The sequence below is a fragment of the Lepisma saccharinum genome, chromosome 7, assembly GCF_977018435.1.
Source record: "Lepisma saccharinum chromosome 7, izLepSacc3.1, whole genome shotgun sequence".
NCBI classification, from domain to species: Eukaryota; Metazoa; Arthropoda; class Insecta; order Zygentoma; family Lepismatidae; genus Lepisma; species Lepisma saccharinum.
Window position 1 is genome coordinate 87,538,200 of NC_139235.1, and position 26,402 is coordinate 87,564,601.

A 26,402-nucleotide genomic window follows, 5' to 3' on the forward strand; every position below is an offset into this window, starting at 1 on the left:
AACTTGTGAGAAACCGACTGCCTGGATAGAATGCACGTAAGAATTATTATGGCTATGTGGGAGTTCAGGCAATCATTCATGGCAGGAATGTAAACACAGAAGTGGCAAAATAAAATTTCGGCATCTCTACAATGATTTCCTTTGCGCAACACATTGTTTCGGCTCATTTCCCGTGTCAAAGCTGCTTGGACGCGGAGTTCAAAGGGCAAGCGGCGACGCTTGGCAACGCTCTACATGCGTACTTAGCAACGATGTGAATTGCGCGGGAACCGGTTGCCAAGAAAACAATTCTCTATGTTGTTTTCAATTCGCACAGTGTGCAAGAATGAAATATGAAAATTTTGATTTTTATTCCACGGTCATCATTTTGATATGCATTTCATGACCATGGGGCTGACAATTACCGAAATTCCAACATCATAATTAATCATTAATTGTGACTGTTCCATACATGATAGCACTATTATATTTGGCCGAGATATTTCCACATAAACAAGGTTCAGTCACAAAAAAAAATCATATTTTTTCGACGGTTTTACACGAAGCTACACACAATTGAATTCGACTTATGTAAAAAACACCCGAAAAAACTACACTTTTAAGAACATTTTTGTCTGAATAGAAAACAGAGAGAGTTAAAATCCCTTTGTCTTGCTCTTGTCTAAAAGCAGGCACTTGTAGCTTTCCAATGAGGTATATTTGACTTTTTTCCTCCCACGGAGTACAATTTTACAAGCACGCAAACCGAGGGCTGAATATTTTTGTCACGGATAGTAGATGGATGTGTGACGAACGGTTATAGTTCAGAAGGCAGTGTTGAGTCAAACGGCGTGCCACTGCGTGAACAGCGTTCGTGTATCAAATAGCCTTTCTTCAGGGGAGAAATGTCAGAGAATGCCACAGGGAGCTGGTGAAAACTGTGAGTAATAGTGCCCTACCGTAGTATGCGTCTCTTTTGTTCCTGCAATGCTAATGTATGTTATAAGACTTGTAAACACACATGGCACAGTACTATCTTTAAGGATGTGTGCTCGCTTCCCTATCGTACACATGGTAATCATAATCTGCATTGTTCATACATTCCACAATACCAAACATTCCCCTATTCCATTTGTATATTTCGGACTTTCGTGCCGGTCCCGCATTATCTCAAAAAAGAAAAATGGTTGCCATGACTTATGCCCCAACCCTCGTATATATGATTCTTTCAACAACAGATGCAGCGTGACCAATATATCCTAGTGGGGCTGTAGTAGAATTTTCAACCGTAAGCGAGCGGAGGGAGCGTGGACGATGCAATCGGCTACTTACCATGCAATCCTGCCCCTGCGTTGCCACGGCGTTCTTCAATACATCGTCGTCACTTTTATTCAGTGCAGTGAAGGGGAAAATGGTATACAACGAAGCAGAGACGTAATATTTAACGTTGTTAAGTTGTTTTTTTAGCCACGAAGCAAGAGAGGGAAGTTGTGTGTATGGCAACGCAGGGGCACTCGGGAACAAGCGAAGGATAAGCCGAGAAGAAAACAAATGACTGTCCACTGTAGTTAAAGAGGTTTCCGGGGTTTTTCTCTCGATTCAACTCGACTTCCCACACACTAATACACCTTAAAATAAAATCCACATATTACTTCTAATTGTACATTATCTAATACCCTTTTCAAGGAAAATTGTAGTTAATATCGTCCATGGCTCCAATGCATTGTTGTATACTTATACAATACTTGCATAACATTTTTTTAAATCTCAATCAGCTGTTTCAGTGTTATCCAATCGCTGCGGACACATGGTGAATATAAGATGTTGACATACTATGCCTCGACTACCATCTCTCGGCATTCATGTAAAAAATTGAAGAGAGAAGTCTTTAAATAGGTTACACATTTCAAATAAAGTAGTAACATATCTTGCTTATTTTTATTGTTTATTTACACATGAGTGTAGGATTGTCTTTAATTGTTCTGTTGTGAACTTTGAATATTTTACAGTTGAAAGAAAAGTAACTGTAAACTTCTCCCCTGTGCTTTGCACCACACCATGAAGGCGTATAGTGGGTGTGGAATCAGGGCCCCACACTTTCTTGATCACGGCCGAAGGTGGGGATGATGTGACCAGCACCACGCCCTGGCCGCCTTTACCCCCCCTCCCCAGCTTCCTCCAGGTACCCACTTTATACGACGCTGGGTGTGCGCCGGAGCCGCTTGAACAGGTGGAACCCGGCTCTCGCATGGTAGTCAAACGCCCTAACGACTGAGCTACCGCGGCTCCTTGAAAGAATTGATTGATTGGTTGGACGGCCTAGGGTTTAAAGTGGGATCCGAACAACACTTGAAACAATTGAAACTGGCGTAATACACGTATATATATATATATATATATATATATATATATATATATATATTTTTTTCAAATCACGTTTCAACTATTTTTTGCCGAATAAAACATGCTCTTATTTCGCCAACTTAGTTCCAAACTAAGACGTTAGATGGCATGAGGTTAGCAAACTGGAGTATGTGCAATTTTTGTAACATAAGAATGTTCCATTTTACTTTTCCCTTTTCAAACGTGTAGCAACTATTCATTTGTGCAAAATAAATTGACAGTCAGCTGCACAAAATGTGGATCAGTACAACTTGAGATAAGACTGCTGTATCTCAAGAGTGTGAAATTGTTCTTTTTTATCTCACAAAAAATAGAAAAAGTTTTTACTTCGTGTTATTGACCTGACATTATGTTTTTTTTACCTCTGTTGTATATAGGTACAGAGAGACGTAAAAATACCCGTTATTGAGAATTGTCCGCTTGCCGGAAATGGAGTGAGAATGCTGTAAAAACTTGATTTGTGCAACAAAATATTTAATGTATTTAAATACGTACTTCTAATTTGTATTAAATTTAACGGGAAAAAGATTATGATGTGCATGAATTTTCCATATTCATGTATTCACTATTCCATAATGTACATACTATTGTGCAAAATATATATATATCTGAGTTTCTCTATCTGGTAAACATTGACAATTTCGACTCTTTCATTTAAAGTTTCACGTGCCACGTACTTCATAACATGAAAACTGTGGTATTTTTTAAAATAAGCTTCTACAATCAGGTACTCTTCAAGCGGGAGGAAAACGTAAATGCGGCTTAGAGGGAGGTTTTTCCATAACATCTTTGGCAGTTATGCATTTGAAGCTTCGGAACGAGTCACAACTCTCGAACCAGCTAATTAACCAAGCGAGCCGCTGACGTCTTCTCAACCCAGAACCTATCGCTATGCCCCTTGCTCAGGTTCTACACGCCCACTAGGCTCGCTAGACAGACTCGCGCAGTCCGCTGGAGATGTTCCGAAAGTAATTCGACGTTTCTACCTCAGGTTTGAACACCTAATAAAACTTTCGAAAACCAATTATGTTTTGCTCGCTATTGTTGCATGATTTTTTTTCCAAGTTCCTAGTCTGTGATTTACTTTCCACTGGTAAAATCGATTAAGCATCACCAGTGTTGACCTAATGTTGTTAACAAGATCTTTATAGCAGCCCCATTCGAAATGTTTCAGATGGCGGTAGTGTCACAATATGGCGACACGTCGATTTCCAAGTGTGTTCCATACGGCTGTATTGTGCAGCCAATAATTATGGAGGTATGCGTTTGATAACCGAGTTTCGGACCCATGGACCTCGACGGTAGTGGTTGACCATGCAATGAGAAGCAGGGAACCGACTGAATTGCAATAGTTTAATGTGTATGCAATTTATGTTTCCACTGTATTGCGCCGTAGTTTCGTGAAATAAATTCTCTAGTAATTTAATAGCACCGATGTTTGGCGCAGAAACCTGGATGTTGCGAAGAAGTGAGGAAATGCAACTATTCTCTGTCCTCTGCACGGTCAAAGTCGATGCAAACAAACAGGGGAGAATCGTCTAAAACGGAGACGGCGGGTCAAATGGGGACGTTCAGTTTCTCATTGATTAGTGCTGCTACCTGGGACCCAACGGGGTACTACCATTCGTGGCCGTCTAGATGGCGGTTTGAATCGCATCGTGGATTGTCCGACCTTCTATTTTGTACGAAGTTTTAAAGTTTTCGTGAAAAAAGAATATATTTTGCCTCTATACTATATGCTTAACGACATTGCGTGCAAATTCAATGACCGCAAACTGCATACCAAGACATTCCAAAAAATGGGATGTTATGCGTGCGAGCATAACTTATTGCCGATATTTTGCCCCCTACTCCATCATCGCCAAACTCACCTGGAACGAGAATTGCATGAGAATTCTGTAATTTCTCTTCTATGAATTTTTTTGTCAATAGGTTCTTCACTCTTCTCCCTTGTGTTAACCCAATTTATTTTTATTGATATGATCCATATTTTTATGTGACGTCACAACTTTAAAATATGTCACTGATATATTATACTTTTATGAAAGGACGCGTAACTGTTGTGTTATTATATGTAATATTGCTCCCAGTTTGTAATATATATATATATATATATATATTTTGTTTAATGTTTATTGTATTGTATGCTCTGTTATGAGTGGTTTAATGTATCTTCATGTTTGCAAGAGTGCACTATACGAATTTGTATTTCTAAAGATGAATAGATGTCAGTTTTGTTGATAGTATCCTTTTGTAGATAGTGAGTGATTCATCTGTACTTTAATCTGTGTTCTCGAAAATAGTATAAAAGCGAGGATATCGCGTACGAAATCATCACACTCTTTCGCCCCGGATCGACGAAGCTTTTAAACTTAAAAGGAACTCCTCGGTGTTGTGCATACATCTTGGTGTGGTAGTTCGGGGCGCAAGCTAGGCCTATGTGATCATAGGCTTGCCGATAGCCACGTATTGAGTTTATGCGTTTTAATCGAGTAAATTCATCGACAAAGCGAAGTCCTCGCCTTCGTCTCAAGTATATTTGCATTATAATTGCAATAAATAAAGAATAAACCCTTTCAGTTTATACATACTGCAGTAATGTGGTTTTATTTCTCTGTGCTGTGAATATTGTCTTTGCCTAACATTATCCCTGTACCTGAGAGGAGTCTGTGTACTTCACTGAGTCTCATCGTTCACCGCTGAGTATTATTAAGTTAATATTAATAATAAAATAATACGACGCGTGAAGTAATTGCAAGAACGTATCATTATCTTGAGCCACCTTTCAACATTCAATTTTGACAACTGCAGCATTGTTTCTTCTAGTTATACGTTAGATTGATGGATTGTTTGCTTTGGTGTTTTAAGTCCACTTTATGCACAGTAAGGCTAATCGGGACTGGACCTACAGCTTAAAGTAGGATCCGAACCACTATGTGCCTCCACCGGGTATCGAATCCGGTACCACTTGATTACAAGGCGACGACACTACAGTTATTCGTTAGATTTTGATATATCACCAACTAATATCGAAATATGTTTTACTTACTAAACCTATGTTTTAATTCTCGCACAAATCTTTGATATTATGTTGTTTTTTTAAGTGTTTTAAATGAGTATAAGATATTATTTGTTATTTTAGGTGTTTAAATAAAACAAAAATGACAAAAGACAAAAGTACTTCCTGTCATATAATTTTATTGTATTTTTCATGGTAAACTTGACTTTTGTTCTTTCAAAAAAGTTTTTGTAACAACATTTTGCATTAGTTCTTGAATGTACGTTGCTTCATATGAATAACCCATTTAACCCAACCGGTTGTCCAAAGCGGGTACATTGCATATTTTTTCTGCCTCTCCTAATGCTTTCTTTACACAAACAACCTTTTTTCCTGATAGCCTAGTCCATACTAAGAAAATAAAATGTTTGAAACATTTTTTTCATCGATGAATTTGCTTTTGATGGGCCAAAATATGTTAGTCTCCCCATTTTGAACGGCTCTCCTCTACACTTGGCTTCTGGTAAATCCTATTGGTCGTTCGAATGGCAGCTGTGAAGGATTCTTGCGCGTAGGAAAATAGTACATGTGATAAAACCGCACCACTCAACGTAGCTGTCATAAAGAAGTTGTGGGTCCTTATATTAAAATCTGTAGAGCTACGACCAATGTATTCATGGGCAAAATAACACCAGAACAGCACAGGAACTATTTCTCTGAAGTCACGTGCCTTTTGTTTACAATAACTTCATTGTATCAGTGTACGAAGAATAGTAGCCTTAGAATTGTGATTATGAGGAAGAACAGAGCATGTGAAATGTACAGATAAAGACTGAAATAAAGGTGCAAAGTAATGCTGGAAGGACGTGCATACACGTAGGGGAGATGATGGGGCTACAGCCTCTCCAGAATTTTGAGAAAATCAATATTTTCTAAAGAATGTTGTAAAGAACTTGGAAAAAGCCAATCTATTTAATATCCACCTTTACGATTCCACAAACCCCTTCCCCCCCAAATAATCTAACGATTCACTTTAGTGGCTGGGAATGATAAAGAACAGAACTAGAAATTGCCTCCTGTAAGATGGCTAGAAGTAAGGGCTACTGGAATGAATAAGGTATCCACTCATAGATGGCGCTACCAAGTGCATGGTGGCGAGGGCCACCGAAATTAATAGAATCTTTAAAAAATATGTCTCGCGGATAAAGTCAGTAACTCGTTTACGTTATTTGTTATAAAACTGCGTCTTTTATTCCTCAAACATGAATGGCGTTAAGTTAGATGGGTCCTTGCTGTTAGGAAACTTAAGGCACGAAGTCAGAAACGCTACAATAAAAAACCTTGTCCATTGGGCAGAGTAATGACCTCGAATCATGATGTTGTTTAGGCTTAAACTTAAAAAACAAAACACGAATCTCTCGTAATATAAAACAGATTATTTCATACATTCAAGACCTACCTAAGAGTGTTTCCAGAGAAGTCTGACTTATACCAAATCTTGCGCTTTTATAGCGTGTGCAACGATTTTGATTGATCCAGTAACAACACGCAGGAAAAAATGCATCAATTGATACATTAAATACTGACCCTGTAATGCTTTTTTGTACTGATGGAAAATCTAATGCCATTCCTTGCGTTTATGCGTTCCGTTCCTTCTTAGTTCAAATGGTTTATTTTTCCTTGCCTTTTTTCAATTATTCCATTCTTGTTAATTTGTTTCTAAGGTCTGAAAAGCAGATCTCTCAAACAAGAACTTGAAAATTACTAACATTTAATATGTTATGCCATGTATAACATTTCTTGGCCACTTTCCGAAAAGGAAAACTCTCTTCTAAGCATCAGGGTAGATTTGTAATAATTCATTAGTTTTGTTTGGAAGAATGTTTATATAAAAACATACATTTTCGTGCATGTATATTCCGTATCTCATGTATTTAGATGTTTGATGTAAAAACTTACAGGTCATATGCACTGTTGGCGTTAAATAATGCGAGCTACAAAGGTTTATGCGGACCTCCGTGACGGAGTGGTTAGCACATCGCGCAACGACGCCAGGGGTCCCAGGTTCGAATCCCGGCCTGGACATGGATGTTTGCGAGTTTTCATTCATCAATTTCATCATGTCATCACTCATTCCCATCTTCGCAAAATTTATCCAAAAGTGGCACAAAAAGCGAAGTAAAATAAAGCAAATGAATGAATGAATCAATCATCATAACATTACTTATCATCATCTTCGCGATTATCTACAAGTGGCAGAAAAGCGAAGTAAAATAAAGAAAATTAATCCGTCAATCAAAAGAAACCGAATCAATCAAAATAAACCAATCCAAACAAACCAAATCAATCAAAACAAACCCAATCAGTCAAAATAAACCAAATCAATTAAAATAAACCAAATCAATCCAAACAAACTAAATCAATCAAAATAAACTAAATCAATCAAAAGAAACCCAATCAATGAAAATAAACAAAATCAATTAAAACAAACTCAATTAAACCAAATCAATCAAAACAAACCCAATCAATCAAAATGAACCAAATCAATCAAAACAAACCCAATCAATCAAAATGAACCAAATTAATCAAAACAAACCCAATCAATCTAAATAAACCAAATGAATCAATAGAAGGGTTTATATAGTTAGAAACCTTGTACAATGTCCAACTCATTAATTTTGATTTGGATGCATGACACACTCACTATTCGTATAAAGTGTACAAAATTATTTTTCATTTTTCGGGCTGGAGGGGGAGGGGGCAGGTTCTTCTCTGGGTACAGATGTGTAAACCGCACTGGAAACTTATACTCGATCTTGCTCTGTAGAGTATTTTTTGTAGAGTTTCCCCTGCTTTCTGTTCCGAATCGATATGTTACTCCGTGCTAATTCTTCTGGCTGTGATATGGAGCGTGAATAATAGATGGCAACAGCCTCCCTATCCGCTCTCTGGCAGTTCTCATTAAACTTGTCTTTGATTTGAGCTTTAAGGTTGTGCCCTACTTTTTTTTTCTTTTTTTGCTCCAGTGATCAAATGTCCGTTGCGCCAAATTCCCTGAAAAATTGTGCCCAGATGAGCCGGGTGATGTCCTCACATCACACACACTTACTGATATTACTGTGTAGAAATCCCATTTCAGAGCTGAAAACTTGCAGTGAATACTAATGTTGCAACTAGATAGAGATGATAATTGTTTGAAATTTAGATATCTTGTTATACCTTTTGTAATTTACAGGTCTGTAGGTCGTTATTTCTGCTACAACGACTTGCATCTTTCGTCGTCTTCTTCTAAGGTCAAAATATTCTTCTTTCAGCCTGTGCTGAGAATTGCAAGCTCCACTACATTTTGAAGTAAAAGTTCAATATAAATTGAATTTCAATTTGATTCGTGCAGATACCAGCCAATGGCATTGCTTAAAATGGTCATTGCAGGATTCAGTACATATAATTTAATTATAACACCATTAAGCCTTGTTTCCATGATTATGAAAAACTAAATATGCTGACCAAGGCAGTAATTTATTTTATTAAAAACATAAACTAAACGTAACGTTTCAACCTTCTAACAAGGTCTTCCTCAGACTCTGTATCAAGTACAAAAGTAACAAGATACAAAAACAGGGCATTATATATATACACAAACATTACTCCCTCCAGACTATTTAGAAAGTTGTTTGGAACTTTCTAGCAGGTGACTTTCACTTTCCAACTTTACTTTCACCTAAAAGGCTAAACACAATTACTACCATATAGAATGTGGTTGGACTTTTAATCTCACGCTCTTTTCCCTTCATTTTTCTTCTTTCTCCTCTCCTCTTTCTCTGTTGTCCTTTCCACTCTTTCTAACATCTTCTTCCATTCTTTGTTTAACTTCAATCCCCCATTCCAGTTCATTGTGTCTTCTTCACCTTTCTTCTCTATTTCCTTGGCTTCCTTCCATTTTCTCACTAGCATTCTCTTCTCCCTTCCTATCTGCTTAGCCTCATCCCACTCTATGTCATGTCCCGTTTCTCTCGTGTGTTTAAATATTGCATTTCTTTCTCTCTTAAGTCGTACATCATCCCTATGTTGTTTCAACCTGTCTTTCAGTCTCTTTTTCGTTTCTCCTATGTACACACTCTGACATTCTTTACATTTCACTTCGTAGATAATCCCTTCCTCTTCCTCTTCCTCTTCTCTGTTTTCCTTTTTCTTGTTTGCATTCAGCCTATGAATGGCTATGAGAAGCAGGATAGACTGGACATAAACAGAAGAAGGAAGAGAATTGGAAGATAAAAGAAAGAGGAAGAGAAAGAAAAAGAGAGAAGGTTTGGAATAAGGAGTATGGGGAAGACCACAGAAAAGATATGCAAAGTGCTTAAGAAAGCGGGAATTAAAACTTACAGGAAGGGAGGGAGAAGCATCTTAGGAATAGTGAGGAATGCAAACAAGAAAAAGGAAAACAGAGAAGAGGAAGAGGAAGAGGAAGGGATTATCTACGAAGTGAAATGTAAAGAATGTCAGAGTGTGTACATAGGAGAAACGAAAAAGAGACTGAAAGACAGGTTGAAACAACATAGGGATGATGTACGACTTAAGAGAGAGAGAAATGCGATATTTAAACACACGAGAGAAACAGGACATGACATAGAGTGGGATGAGGCTAAGCAGATAGGAAGGGAGAAGAGAATGCTAGTGAGAAAATGGAAGGAGGCCAAGGAAATAGAGAAGAAAGGCGAAGAAAACACAATAAACTGGAATGGGGGACTGAAGATAAACAGAGAATGGAAGAAGATGTTAGAAAGAGTGGAAAGGACAAGAGAGAAAGAGGAGAGGAGAAAGAAGAAAAATGAAGGGAAAAGAGCGTGAGATTAAAAGTCCAACCACATTCTATATGGTAGTAATTGTGTTTAGCCTTTTAGGTGAAAGTAAAGTTGGAAAGTGAAAGTCACCTGCTAGAAAGTTCCAAACAACTTTCTAAATAGCCTGGAGGGAGTAATGTTTGTGTATATATATAATGCCCTGTTTTTGTATCTTGTTACTTTTGTACTTGATACAGAGTCTGAGGAAGACCTTGCTAGAAGGTTGAAACGTTACGTTTAGTTTATGTTTTTAATAGAATAAATTACTGCCTTGGTCAGCATATTTAGTTTTTCTTAATTTAATGTACATTCAGGAGAAAATTACCACTGTTAGGTGATAGGGACGCGCACAAGGTAACGAAACGCGGGATATAGCATGTGTTAAAGACTTGACAAGTATTAAGATTATAAAGTCAACATGACAAGATGTAGTTGCTCTAGCTATGCAATATTGTGTTGTATGCAAAACGTTCATATATAATCAAATGGCAATATTGCCAACCGCCAGATGGCGTAATTTATGTCGTGGATGTTTCCCTCACCTAAATTCCCGGGACAGAGTATAGATAGGTAAAAGGCTCTCCTTCCTTCATTTCCTAGACGTGAGTTAATACGTCAGAAATTACGTCATTACTCAGTCAAACCTATATTAACTATAGCTGGGGTCCCAATATTAGTCGGCTGAGCAGAAGTGCCCTTGTACAGTCACGGACACTTCTGGGTTGTGATATATAATCAAGCTAAGTCATACACATACAAAGTCTGTTCCGGTGTTCCACAGGGCTGCAATTTTGGGACCATTATTCTTTCTCTACCCGCAATTTTTAAATACTCAAATTGTTTACTTTTTGCTGATGATTTAAAATTGTATAAAGTAATCAAAGATCCAAAAACGATTCACTTAATTTGCAAAAAGACTTGGAAAATGCACGAAAATGGAGCACCGAGAATAAATTAAACTTTAATGTCACAAAATGCTTTTCAATATTTTTTTTCCAGGCAAACCAAACCTAATATTTATCAGTATACAATGAATAATCATGCATTACAAAGAGTAAACAGAATAAATGACTTAGGAGTTACATTAAATAATAAATTATCTTTTGGAACACATATTGATCAGATTTGTAATGATGCTTACAGAACTTTAGGGTTCTTAATTATAAATTTACAAGACATGCATAGTGAAAGAGCACTGACAAGCCTGTTTAGTTGCATTGTTCGAACAAAATTAGAATATGCAAGTGTAGTCTGGTCACCTTACACACAATGTAATAGCAAGAAGATAGAAGGCATTCTGAGGAAATTTGTTCGTTACTTGTATTACAAAAAATTCAAAAGATCCTCTTTTCAGGATCATGTATCATATAAACATTTACTCAGAGAATTCAGTGTTACACCTTTGTACAATAGGAGAGTGGTATCAAATCAATTATTCTTAAATAAGTTAGTCAACGGGCTAGTCGACAGTCCAAGTCTCCTCCAAACATTAAACTTTAATGCTAAGAGGGACATGTTACGGTTCAGGCAGCCTCTTTATTACGGCAAATCCCACTCAACAGTACACCAGAATTCACCCATTCTAAGACTAAGTATTAAACACAATGACATAGTCAGAAACGGTGGAGACTTGGATTTCGCTATGCCATTCAAGCAATTTCTGTCTGTCCTTCGAAGAACGTCATGAACAAGTCAAACAGTTATAGATGTTTTCTGTGTACATGGATATGTTTATATATATAAGTATGCCCGTATGAGGGGCAGTCAAATAAAAACCGAACACCCGCTAAAAAGTGGCAATGGAGTTTGTTTTATTCAAAAGTAATTGCTACAAGTGTTAAGACATTTATCCCACTGGAAGACGAGGCGATCAATTCCAGTTTTGTAGAAAGAGGTAGGTCGTTGACGGATCCACAACCTCACCCACTGTTGCACTTCCTCGTCCGAATGAAACCGACGTCCACGAATGTCTTTCTTCAGGTCACCAAAAATGTGGAAGTCACAAGGGGGAAAGATCTGGGCTGTACGGAGGATGTTCAAGCGTTTCCCAGCCAAATGTCTGAAGCTTATCCCTCACCAGATTGGCAGTATGGGGACGGGATTTATCATGCAAAAGGATGATTCCGTCCGACAGCATTCCAGGGCATTTTGACTTTATGGCGCGTCGCAGTTTCTGCAACGTGTCTGCATAGCGCTGCGCATTGATTGTGGCTCCATGCTCTAGGAAGTCGACAAGCAGCGGGCCCTTGCAATCCAAAAAGAAGCTCATCATGACTTTACCGAAACTCGTATGAACAGCTTTGGATTTCTTTGGCGGGGGAGAATCGACGCGTTTCCATGAATCGACCATTGATTTTGGGTGTTCCAGAACCCTAAGCCACCAAGAAACGAACCACACCTCTCTGCTCTTCTTTGCTTGCCTCCATTTCCAATGCTGGAGGAACACACTTTTCACTACGCTCACCTCCTGAGCAATAACGAAGCAACTGTGTGGACCTGTGCGTTTTCACTATGCATTTCTCCTACCCTACAGATGCATCTTGTTACACTTCTGTAAATGTCATTTTTAGATTTGTGTTTTCTATAAAATTTGTGCTAGTATTATTTAATCAATGGTTAGTGTAGTTTTGCTCTCTTTCTTCTTTTTTTGTTTTGTATTATTGAAATTGTAATTTTTAATTGTTTATAATGTATGTAAGCCTATTGTAATTGGAGCCAAAGCTCTGTTATAGGTGAAATAAATAAATAAATAAATAAACATAAGGAATGAATCCATTGAAATTTAATGGGAGTGTTACAACCCAAATGTGTCCATGGCTGTACCATATATGGGAATGGCAAAGTGAGGGAAGTTCAAGAATCGTTGGTTCTCGTACACGATGTGGCAACGTTCATTACGCAGTGTTGCCTACTCCTAGTGCTAATCTTTTCTCCAAAGGAAAATAGACCGCTGTCATCCATGATTTTTCTAACAGACGTTGATGCCATATTTTGGGTCAAGTAGCCGTACTACGTTACTGAGACATGCCGCAAAGCGACAGCATACATTGTTGCAAACCTCCGAATAAATCCAGTTGCGAGCAGCGACGTGGCAACAACGAAAAATTCTACCCGCCGACTAATTTCATATTTCCAAGTATAGTTTAAATCTAAGTAAGATGGTACCTCGCATATGATATAACTGCATCTTATCTTTACTTACTATATAAATATATGTATTGTTGCTTTTTCTGCCATGTACTATATCCACTATTTCTCTTCTTTTTTTACAGGAGGGCGGTGTCCCAGTCAAATCAGTCCCTCCCTCAAGTGGCAACCCCCGTGTCGATTCCTCATGCGGACTCTTCCACCCCTGGGAGTCAGGTGGTATCGTCCACGCCACCCACCCCCCAGCAGCCACCCCCGGAGTTGCACCGCTCTGTGTCCGCCCCAACCAGACAGGTGACACCGCGCGTACAAGATCCACCTCGAGTGTCCAGGTCGCTGTCCAGGACGGAAGCTGTCAAAAAGTAAGTGTGAAAAGGCATTTTTCCTCCTTCTTACCTATCCTTAGGTAGTCATACGCTTTCAGCTATCAAGGTTTTTTTTTGTTGTTTGATGGTTTTCTGCACATATAAAGATTGCGTGTCTCTTTATTGTGGTATGCTTTATCCGTCGCTGCCATTTTGTGATTCAATCGCGCATAAAATGGCCATATGCAATTTTGGCGCCAAAATAAGTTAGGTAATTGTTCTATACAATGGAACCAGATAAAACCATTCCTATGGTTGATTCAAACGTAGAAAAGAGGTATCTAACAGTTTGTTGGTTGGTTGATTTGATATTTTAATTCACTTTATGCACAGTAAGCCTAATTTGGACTGGACCTACAGTTTAAAGTGGGATCCAAACCACTTGTACCTCCACCGGGTATCGAACCCGGGGCTAACAGTTAGTGATCCTCTATTTATGAACATATATGTTTAAAATATCAAAGGACAGAATTTTTCTGTAGTTAAAGCATGTGAAAAGTGTAGATTAAATCACTGATACATACCAAGAATGATGTAAGTACACGGTGAGTTCAAATTATTGGACGATTTTGTAAGACCATATTTTCACTAATGCTGCACAGAAATACATGATAATACCACCATTTGAAATATCAATATTTGAAGTTTCACACAGACCTTAAATGCATTTGTTGTGTGCCCAACGTGCGGCAGGACAGATGTCCAAGCGGTACTCCAAATCTCGCCAAACCTTCTGAAGCATGCTTTGTGTGACGTTTCCGATAGTGGTCTCCTCTGTCGCCGGACCTCACAGTGTGCGATTTCGTCCTGTGGGGTTTCATCAAAGACAGTGTTTACGTTCATCAACTTCCACAGACACTGCCTGAACTACAAAGGTACCGCCATCGTAATATTTGGACAAGACAAACTTGACGATAAGGGGAGTGCCATTATTCGCTGCTCCGTGCCTCAATTTTTGTCAAGCACGACACCTTCCTGTATTCACCTGTACAAGAAGTACAGAAGTAAGCCCCGCGACAGATTAAGTTTGCAGCAACGTTTTGCATATATAGACCCAAACGTGCACGCAGAATATAGTTCTGCTGCAATACTGACGATTTTCTCAATGTCTGCTATATGAACAGCTCGATGCTTGAAGAAAGACTGGCACGGGATTTGCAGAGCGTCGTTCTCAGGCGGTTTAGTACATAAAACCTGCTGCAAACTTAACCTGTCGCGGGGCTTAAACACAAAAAAGAGACAAAAATTTGTGTGCTTAACCTAGAAGGACCAGCGTACAATACACATACAATCGGGAGTTTCTAATTCGTCTTCTTCAAGGTGTTTGCACGAACATTTTGACACTCTCTCGTATATATACAAATTCATTTGTATCTGAATATGATATATCCCTTGCATCAACCGCAATGATGTGTTATTTCGTAGCAGCGAGTGGATAGTTAGAAGTAATGGAGTGGTCGCATTCGTAAACGGGTAGCGTCGTCGCCTTGTAATCAAAGGGTCCCGGGTTCGATTCCCGGTGGAGGCACATAGTGGTTCGGATCCCACTTTAAACTGTAGGTCCAGTCCCGATTAGCCTTACTGTGCATAAAGTGGACTTAAAACAACAAATCTATCCAATCCAATCCATTCGTAAACGGTAAAACTCACTTTGAAAATGTGATAGAAATTACTCTTCTCAAATTCGGATATTATGTTGTCAGATATGTTGCCAAGGGCTACAATATCATCTATTACTCGTAGCCGCGGGTTCACAGGATAGTTGGGTAATAACCATCAGCAAAAATATTTCACAGCGAGAAAATTAAACTTGGCCAAATCTTCTCTTGCTTTTGATGGTACGGGTGACGGTATTTTGTGAAGAAAAAAAACGTTTTGGGTTTATATCGGATAGCTTTGTTCCGGTCGTGCATTAACCCCTTCTGTCCCTCTCGGGTTTCTGCTTCCTTCCTCTCTCTCCTCCCACAGACTCGTAAGGAAACCTTCGCAAGCATTCCTGGAATTTCTGAAGTGGCCCACCAAGGCATTTAGTGCTGCGTTCGATGCGTGGAATCCTTCCAGAGCTTCTATTGTTTTGTAGCATGTTTCCCGACCTCTCCACCAGGAGGACTTTCGTATGTTGTTCTGCACAGAAAAGTGTACTGTGGCTTTCATTCTTTTCGAGCGCTACAAAGAGCGACACGGTGAAAACTAAGACTGTTAAGTATGAGTGTACTTGAGGTACACTTACTTACTTATCCACTTTCTCTGCCATCGGAGATGCACGGACGATGATGCGTGTAGGGCTTTTCCAAGGGGGGGGGGGGCTCAGATTCGAGTCTGCATTCGGAACTCCGATATACATTTCAATCCTTATTTACATGCCTTAAACAGGTGAAAAATATGCAAATAAATATACCCTTTAAAAGAGCACATTACCTTTTTTAAATGTTTTTTTCAGTTACCTCAAAAACGTTACATGTAAACCGATATTTGTTCTTTTTTTCAGCTCATACAATTTACCATGTCAAGAATGTACGTGGGTTAAGTCATGGCAACTATTTTTTTTTCTCGCGAACAGGTGACAGTACGAAAAATCTAAGATATACATTTGAAAGTGTATGGAATGTATTTTCGAAAGAAGCCACCAGATGGTGTATGTGAACAACGGTGGGGTAGTAAGCACGCACCCAAGTTCAGTCGGTGAGTGACAGCATTCGAAAATGGAGGTCATGAAGCAGGATCAACGTTCGTACGTTAAAATAGCAGTTCTCCATGGCAGAAATGCACGGGAATGCCATACAGAGCTACGGGAAGCTCTGGGTGTGCATGCCATGCCCTGTCGAAAAGTGGTAAGGTGGGTTGAGGCCTTCAAACGGGCAGAGTGTCAACTGCCGATCTGCCTCATAATAAAACACTGTTGTCCAATATCCTGTGTTCTGCCTCTACCCTACGATAGTCTCCTGCATCCAGACTTCATCTGGTGGCTTCATTCGAAAGTACTTTCCATACACTTTCAAACGTACATGTTAGATTATTCGTGTTGTCCCCTGTTTGCGAGAAAAAAAATAGTTGCCATGACTTATGACTTAACCCTCGTATATATCCTTCCACACACTATTGTTTCCTTTACACTGATGTTTTATAAATGAAAGAAAAAATTCATTCCTTACACATCATGATTGAACTTGATTACTACAAGATATCTGAAATTTTCAACCTTGAAACTACTATCTTTTGAAACAATATTTTTATACTCAGAAAAAAAAACCCTCTCTACTTCACAAGATACAGTTGGACAACATTTTAAGGCAACAGTATCTGACGCGTCCATTGCATTGTTGTCATTTCACTCTCAAAAGGAATAGTCATTGGGTGATATGATATGATATTTATTACCATTTAAGATACAAGTCCATGGCACACACGGCCTTCAATCTATATCCCATTGATGCTACATTGATAAACATTTATAAACAGAAACATTTAGAAAACATATATACCGAGTGGCCAGAATTAAAGTTACCCAACTCAGACTCCTCTGTAGCCTGTTTGAGGTATCGTAGAACTCTGAAATTTGGTGAATCCACTATGCAGACCATGGGGAAGAGGATGGCGATTTTTTTAAAAATAGTTCAATTTTCCGCCACCAGATTGAAATGTGGCGCTGTACTTCCATGATGGGTTGTACAAATAATCACGTTAAGTGATTTAGCTGAGTTATTAATTAGAAAGACATTTGTTAGTGGCTGGAAGTTTGCGAGAAAATAATCTCTCGTTTATTGCAAGATTGCAAGGTAAAGGCAAATCCATAACCATTTGGAGCAGGTTACGTCATTATTACAAACCATCATGGAAGTACAGCGCCACATTTCAACCTGGTGGCGGAAAATTGAACTATTTATTATGGCCATCCTCTTCCCCATGGATAGTGGATTCATCAAATTTCAGAGTTCTACGATGCCTCAAACAGGCTACAGAGGGCTCTGAGTTGGGTAATTTTAATTCTGGCCACCTGGTATGTACATGTATAAATGGAAATATGTCACTCTTCTAATTTTTGAAATTGCTCACCATCACAACTATGCACTTCACTCTCAGCCTATGCCTGAGCCACTGTTCTATACTCTTCACTTTCACATACACCTTGCAGCATATTTCTGCGCTCCCTGCAGACTGCATGTAAATAGGAGCCCAGGGCTTTGATGTTCTCATCCGTTCTATCCCCCACTCCTCCCTAGACACTGCCTGGATTGTCTGCTCCATGCTGTCCCTTGCATTGTCCCCCTATTTGCGTTGTCTGAAGGGCGCCGACCAAGCACACTCAAGTAGGATTTGAACTCTCGTCTTCATGGGCGTCGCCAGAAATTTTCCTGGGGAAGGGTCGAATCGAATATGTCGAGAACACCCCCTCTCCTCAAAAATATTATCATACAGACCAGTGGCATATGCATAAGTTTGTTAAAGAGGGGTTCATTTTTAAAATTATTGCATTATCAGTATTTTAAATAATAATATTATTATTATTATTATTATTACTACTACTAGTAGTAGCAGTAGCAGTTTTAGTTTAGTTATTTTAGCATCCAATAAGTTTATTATACTGTATGAGTAATATAGTACTTGTTATTATATGGATAATATAGTACTTGTTACAATCAAGATTACATAATAGTTTCTTCTAACATTAGTAGCATTAGGAGCAGTAGCAGAAAACGCAATAGTATAAGAAACTTCAAAACATATGAAAGTTACAAATTAACAGAATTTCATTGTTGCAAACTATGAAAGTTTCGTACCAAATTCGATATCTGAAGACCATTTTTAAACAAAATGACGCAAAATGAGGTGAATAAAGTGCTTCGTTTATAAATTGCCATAAATTGAAAACAATAAATGGAAATTTCCACAGGGTAGTCAACCGGGGTATCCTCTTCGCCACATAGCGTGTAGATGGCAAGACCGTCCGGCCCCTTGAGTTTGTGTTGCGTCCACCTCCCTAGCAGGAACCAGACAAGTCCACTTCTTTGCTGGTACGTACACGTATCAAAGTATAGTTTCCTTCCCCATTCCACCCACACCCCTGGCGGTTGTCCGGCGGCGAGCGTTAATTTCAGTTGATTTCATGTCCTAAAATACAACCAACTTTACTTTTGAAAGGTGCTGCACCTTAAAATCCTTTCCCTAGTTACCAGATTGTCTTCAACCACGAAGATATCGTCCTACTAATGTCATTTCAAGTTTTAGTGGAGAATAAATAGCAATCGTGGAAGGAAATAGGAAGTTCTTTTATGAAGAAGACAACACGCCCAACGCACAGACGTAAAATACAATTTTAGTACTGGTTGTTGGCTCTAAGATATGCCAAAAATTCATATATATGATTCATGTGTGCATTTGCATATGTAAAATGCATAAGTATCCGGCCCTATTTATAACTATGAATAATTGAATGAAATGGTTAAAGCAGTGTTTTCTAGTTTTGCCTAATGGTTTATTCTTACACCATGGGCATAACTTGAGACCTAACTTTGAGGGGTCAGAATCAAACTGGGCCTAATTTTGAGGAGGTAGAATCAGACTGGGCCTACTTTTGAGGGGGTGGAATCAAACTGGGCCTAATTTTGAGGGGGTGGAATCAAACTGGGCCTAATTTTGAGGGGGTGGAATCAAACTGGGCCTAATTTTGAGGGGGTGGAATCAAACTGGGCCTAATTTTGAGGGGGTGGAATCAAGCTGGGCCTACTTTTGAGGGACATCTGATTGTTAGGGGGAAAACTGATCTTTTTTGTAAGTTTCTTTGATGTAAAGTGGTCATTCAAAAAGGACGACCTCTTTAAATTTTAATAAACATGAAACTTTTGGGGGAGCAAGTGCCCCCCTTGCCCCCGCCAAGTTACGCCTATGCCTTGCACGGTATTGTGATTTATGACTCAATAGCCATTTTAATCTAAATGGGATTTCCTGTTTCGTCTTTTTCCCATTTCGCCCCAATTTAAACTGAAAGAGAAATACAGAGTGATTCTTATAGAACCGGCTTGATGAATTTGCTAATAATGCTGCAGGCGATGCAAACAACAGCTCACAATTACGACATAATAATCCGTAGGCTGTGCTGAGTCGAATAGTGTGCAGATGATCTGACAGGTGGTAGCACTTATGCTGCAAGTTTCAAGGGCACATACGAATGTGTTCTCAGTGTCTAGGCGTCAGGCCCCCAAGATGGCTTTTTTTCTTTTGTGGTTTACTGAAGGACAGGGTGTGTGCAAACAAATCGAGTACGTAACAAACTTAAGAAGGCAACAATTCGACTGAAATCAGGAACATCAACGAGTCACAGCGAATATGCAAACGCGGACGGAGGCTGCCTTCTTGAAAACGGCGGACACTTTGAACACATGCTCTGACCACAATGAACAATGAACGGCACACTATTAAAGGTACGTCATGTATAAATTACGTTAATATCTGTATGGTATATTTCATATTACAGCTGATTTTGTCGGGCTGGTTTTACATGAATCACCCTGTATTTCAAACGATGAAATTTTTGGGAGACTATATCGGACGATAACTACTTTTGAAGCAGCTTAGCGTGTTCACTGCTCGTGCTGAAGAAGTTTTAAGGGGTGACCTTCTGAGGAGGTGCCCAAATGCAAAGTTGCGGGTCAACGAGGCTCTGGCGTCTTGACCTGCGGCTAGTATAATCATCTGTAGAGCTGTGTGTGTTGTCATATGTGCTCCTTTTCAGCCTCAGATTTTAATTTGGCAAGGAGATTTTATTCCTGAGAGACATGTGACAGGATGACAGCTGGAAAATAGCCTAAGTGCCGACGCACCAACAATTTCAATCAATCATCGTAGCGATTAACCTCATGAATATAAAGTCAGCATAAAGTAACGGAAGTAGAAAGAAACAATACAGAATCCATCCTTACAATCTCATCAGAGCTTTTAAACGAGCGACAATTTTTGTACAGCACGCCTTAAAGCGGCAGATGTCGAGAACAGCGTCCACAAAGGATAATTTAAAAATCTGTTAACAGATGGTGCTGACTGCGATTCGCCTCTTTTCATTCACTTCTCTCCGACAAGAACTTTTCACGGCGTTTCCAGCGATCCTCCGCGAAACTAGCGCCGCTCCTTGCATACGATATGGGAACCGTCTCCCTTCCCTCATACTAATTGGTTTTCCCTTCAGGAACTGCAGGGTGCATTGTGATAGATAGTCGGGGGCAAGGGCATTAGAATTCCGAGCGACAACTCTGCTCATGGCCTCCATTCCATGCACGGACTCGTCGGGAAATAAGTCGGGGCCATGTTGCCAGACGATGCTCCCATATTTCACGATTTCACTTCTTGTTGTTCCCAGCTCTCCCTGTCGTTCTCGTAACACCCTCCCTCCCAGTAGCTGTTGTGCCACATTCCTCCGAATGAATCCTCCTTGATATCCATGAAGCCTGGGTTCCTATGCTCCGAGACAAGTCAACCCTGCAGTGACGTTTCGCAAGCCAAGAGTTATTCGTGCGCGCAGAATATACTAGGTAAATCAAAAAGTAAAGGCAATTTTCACATAACATCTTTATTTTCACACAAGAAGAACAACATATGTCACTTTTCCACATATTGCCCCTACACGGCAATGCACTTTTGGTATCGTGCAATCAGTTTCTCTATCCCATCCGCGAAAAACGTTTTTGTTTGCTCACGAAGCCACGTCTGCACCGCCTGCTAGACCTCGTCATCTGACCTGAACCGATGACCATGCACAAACTTTATGGTGCCCTAATTCACTATTGCATATGCTGATCCGAAACTGATGTCCAAGAGTTCCGCCACTTGTGCTATTGTGATTCTTCCATCGTCCGTGATAATGGTATCCACGCGTTGGACGTTTTCTTCTGTGCGGGATGTTTTTGGGCGTCCACTTCGACTTTCGTCCGTTACACTTGTGCGTCTCGCTTTAAAGCGGTCCACCCACTCGTACACCTTTCGTTGAGTCACGGTGCTTGCTCCATACTGTGCTAAGAGCCGAAGGTGGGTTTCGGCCGGTTTGACTCCCTACAGAAAGCGCACTATGGCACGCTCTCCCTTGATGGTGCATTCGTGGATTGGTGCGTCCATACGTGCGACCTTTTTGGTCCGCGACACTCGACTGAATGGGGCAGTGATGGATACCCCTACTTCTACGTCACTCCAAGTATACATGTGGTGACGTCAGACACACCCAGCATTCCCAGCGAAAACACAAAATTGCCTTTAGTTTTGATTTACTACTTAGACAAATTCTGTTCTGACGCTGTTGTTGATTGATTGATTCAGTTGGTGTTTTAAGTCAACTTTGTGCACAGTAAGGCTAATCGGGACTGGACCTACAGTTTAAAGTAGGATCCGAACGACTATGTGCCTCCACCGGGTATCGAACCCGGGACCCCTTGATTACAAGGCGACGACGCTATCACTTCGCCATCAGGACGCCCTGACGCTGTTGTCAACCTGCAAGAAAACAGTTAGTGGGCAAAATGACACGTGTATGGACTTGATCGAATGCAGTAATGACATTAGTAAGAGGATATCTTCGTGGTTGAAAATATTCTGATAACTACGGAACGGATTTTAAGGTGCAGCACTTTTCCAGAAAGTGTTTCCACAAATAGCTGTTTTCACACCGATCGTTTCAGATATGTATTTAAGACATGAAATCAAGTAAAATGAACACTCTTTGTTGCAACTTTTCGTGAGATTAGCACAGTTATCCCCTCTTTGATGCTTCAGCACCTTTTTCCTTCATGTTTTGTTAAAAAATTGGACAGAAAAAAAATGATTTTCACTCTTCGTGAGCAGCTACCTAAAATCCTATAGTCTCATTTTGTAGAGCAGAACGAGAGCTATAAGTTGGTATAATATAATCATTGCAGCCTCAATGGTTCCAAAGATATTGTAGAAAAAGCCGCGAGAGAAAACAAACTTCAACAAAACCTATTCGGCAGAACCACAGTTCTCTACGCGGTCCGCGCGCATTATATACAGAAGGCGCAGAAAGAGAGAGCATTGAACAGTGCTGGAAAATTTTTCTTCAGAGCTAGGCGCCAGGAAACCACCTACTAGCAATTGTGCATACTGCGGTGTTTCAAAAGTCGCGCAACCCAAACTTTGAAAATATATATCTTGAAAACCGTAAGAGATATTTACAAAATTAGAAAGCGTCATCCATTGAGATACTTTTCAAATCTAAAAAGATATCAGTTTACGCCAGACAGAAAATTAGATACATTAATAAATCAGACGCAGGCGAGGTTTTTGCTGGCTCGCTGGTTTTTATCCTCGGAGCTTCCCTTTTCTTTCTCGTCTAGTTTTTTCAATATCTTTTCTAATTTCGACACTTGGTAAAAGTCTTCTTTAGCAAGACTATAAACCAGGAAGCATGATATCCGACATCCTGTAGGTAGTTAGCTGCTAGTGCATGCCTGCATGAATGGCCTCAAAGGGGCCACATCCAGCGCTAAACCTGGATTTGACTCTCCCAGAAGGGCTGCCCCCTGGCTGCAACCAAATCCGGCCGCCTTAATGAGCCCTACGGGGCAAAGTTAAGACCCTAGGCGAGGTTAAAAGCTGGAAAGGGGTAGTTGCCGGTTGACTCAGGTCGGGCACCACTCATCTCCTCGAGCTCATTTGTGGGCGGGGTTTTTCCTTTATTATTATTATTATTATTATAGATAAATTAATAACTGGCGGAAGGCAGTGTTAAAATTTTTCCAGAAATGCATTTTCGAGTGAGAAAAATAGGTATGTAAGAAATTATCAAAGGGTCATAATGAGATGTCTGATGCCATGTCAACCTGTCATTTGCGACCAATATTGATCATGTGCAGCATTTGATGGATTTTATGGGTTGAGTGAAAAAGTGCCATTTTTTGTTACATATGGCAACACTAGCAGGTCGAAATTTTGTGAACAGACGCAGGCAAGACGTGCTTAAATATTAGCCATACTCCATGACACGGGTTATGTGGCAGAACAGCCTCAGGCTGAACCTCGCTCACGCAAATAAAGAATCTTCAAAATTTCGTACATATTACACTCGGAGAAGTAAATGCATCATATCGATTGATGCGCCAGAATGCATCGATTGATGCACTAAAGTGTGTTTTATGACTTCTTCAAAGAATCAGATTCAGATTTGATGCATTTGTGTGCATTTTTGTATGTCGTGAAAGAAACACCAAAGTGCATCATTTGATTCAAGTGAAGATTTATTTCAGTCGAGATGCACTTCAATGTATCAGTTGATGCGTTTTGATGCACCAGAATGCATCTTTTTGATTATGCACTTAAACGTTGCATTCTGATGCATCAAGGAACATCAACTGATGCATTGAAGTGCATCTCGACTGAAATAAATCTTCACTTGAATCAAATGATGCACTTTGGTGTTTCTTTCACGACTTACAAAAATGCACACAAATGCATCAAATCTGAATCTGATTCTTTGAAGAAGTCATGAAACACACTTTAGTGCATCAATCGATGCATTCTGGTGCATCAATCGATATGATGCATTTAGTTTTCTGTGTGGACAGCAAAAGATCACAGTCGCCAGGCTGAAAACTTTAGTCACCATGGCGACATCGAGCCCTGGCATTGAATGAAGGCATTTTAGCACATTCTTTTGTACCTTTTAAAAATCATTTTCGGAACCTTTTTTACCCTTTTCAGACCATAATTTGCACCTTAAAATCCTTTCCCTACTTATAACGTTACTTATTGAATGATACTGCATGTAGTTACTGAGTATATTCCTCCTGTCATCTTTGTTTGAGTTCCGTTGTTCTCCTGAACATCTTGCTTTGTCATAGAATTCTTCATAATAAGTTTAAAGGTAAAAGTTCATGAACACATACGACATCGCAAGTAGCGATGGGTTACAGAAGAGGGTTTTGAACTTTACAAGGTTTAAATTGAGTTTTGAGGAATTTGTAAGTTGTTTTCGGATAATAGGCAAGTCAAGGTGATTGCTCAAAGCACGTGAACGCAGAGAGGTCTAAGTAGAGGAATTTGCCCTGAGCGCTTGGTTACAGAGGAAGCCACAGCGAAACTACAGAGAGCTTGTTGAAGTTAACCTTTACAGTGAAGTTCCAAAAAAGAAAGAAAAGTGTCTGAGAGAAACATTGAAAGGTGAAGTTAGAAACGTAGGGAAAGAAAGTTTGAAGAGGAAGAGAGAATTTGAGAAGGAATTGGATGGAGTGAGTTAAATTTGGACGTGATAATGAGAGGAACAGAGATTGTTCCCATTCAGGATAGAAAGCATCATTATCATGTTATGGCAGAATGATAACATTTTTAACCTAAGGAGCAAGGAAGGTAGCAAAATGGGTGCCAAATGTATTCATTCCTTCTCCTTGGTTTCATGATGTCTTTTTCGGAAAGTTAAATTGTGATCGTTTTCTCCAATCTTCAGAAACAGATGATGATTCTGAAATAATGCTCTATCCTCTTTCCAGTCTGTTTTCTGTACCTAGTAAAGTGTTGAAACGGTAGCCTATAAAGAGCAATTTGGACACATTTGAAAGACAAGTTGCGGAGTGGGCAGAGCAGCGGGTTACGACGCCAGGTGTTCTGGGTTCGAATCCAGACCTGGGCATTGGTTTTGAGAGTCATCAATTGCAATTCATCATTCATCCTCATCTTCGGGATTAGCCAAAAGTGGAACAAAAGTGAAATAAAGTAAACCAAATCAATCATTTGAAAGAGAAATTAGAATGTTGACATGCGAATACTTACACCATGCACACACACACACACACACACACACATACATACGTAGCTGGCCGCGGTGCCATGCTCATATGTCATATTGAGGATACGTTGTTCCACACACAGGATATCCGTGTTCGATTCCGGGATGGTTGATTATTTCAGTAGGGAATTTTTAAAGTAATGTCGCTGCATGGAGTGCCTAAGGGATTCACTCAGCCTCCAAATAAATGAGTACCTGGGGTAAAGGCGGCCGGAGTTGTCAATATACGAGGGCGTGCTGAAAGGTAATGCCTCCTATTTTTTTGTGATGGTGTAAATACATTTTGGATTTTCAGCAACCATGCATTGTACTCTTTAGACTTCCTTCCTTCTCCATTCCAAGTTTCAAACTTCTATCACCGGGGGTTGCTGAACTAGAGCGAGGAGAATGGCAGCATGTAACCATACTATGTCGGTGCACCTGAAACTGCGTGTGTTTACCAAGTTTCTAACTGCAGAAAATGTGTCTCCCAATTGACATTCATCAGAGCTTTTTATGGCAATGAATGTGTAACGTGAGTACTGTATGATGTTGGGCTGTTCATGCTCACAATGAAAACCCCTGTCGAGGAACTCTCAACCTGTGTGACAAGATACTTATTGAGAGTTAAGCGTTCCTCAGCAGGGGTTTTCATTGTGAGCATGAACAGCCCAACATCATACAGTACTCACGTTACACATTCATTGCCATAAAAAGCCTTCATTCTCTGATGAATGTGAAATGGGGGACACATTGTCTGCAGTTAAAAACTCGGTCACCACACGCAGTTTCAAGTGCACCGACAGAGTGTGGTTACATGCTTCCAATTTCCTCGTTCTAGTTCAGCAACCCATGGTGATAGAAGTTTGAAACTTGGAATGGAGAAGGGGAGAAGTCTAAAGAGTACAATGCAT

At 39.8% G+C, this 26,402-nt stretch overlaps 1 protein-coding gene across 3 annotated transcripts in view; it reads left to right on the forward strand.

The window, feature by feature from the left end:
• The window catches only part of rho-5 (rhomboid-5), a 670,560-nt gene that overhangs the window by 520,451 nt on the left and 123,707 nt on the right, over positions 1-26,402 (forward strand). For all 3 annotated transcript variants that reach the window (XM_083125574.1, XM_083125572.1, XM_083125573.1), the window contains one exon: positions 13,494-13,730. In XM_083125574.1, coding sequence (XP_082981700.1) covers positions 13,494-13,730 — 237 coding nt within the window. The remainder of the gene's footprint in view (positions 1-13,493; positions 13,731-26,402) is intronic.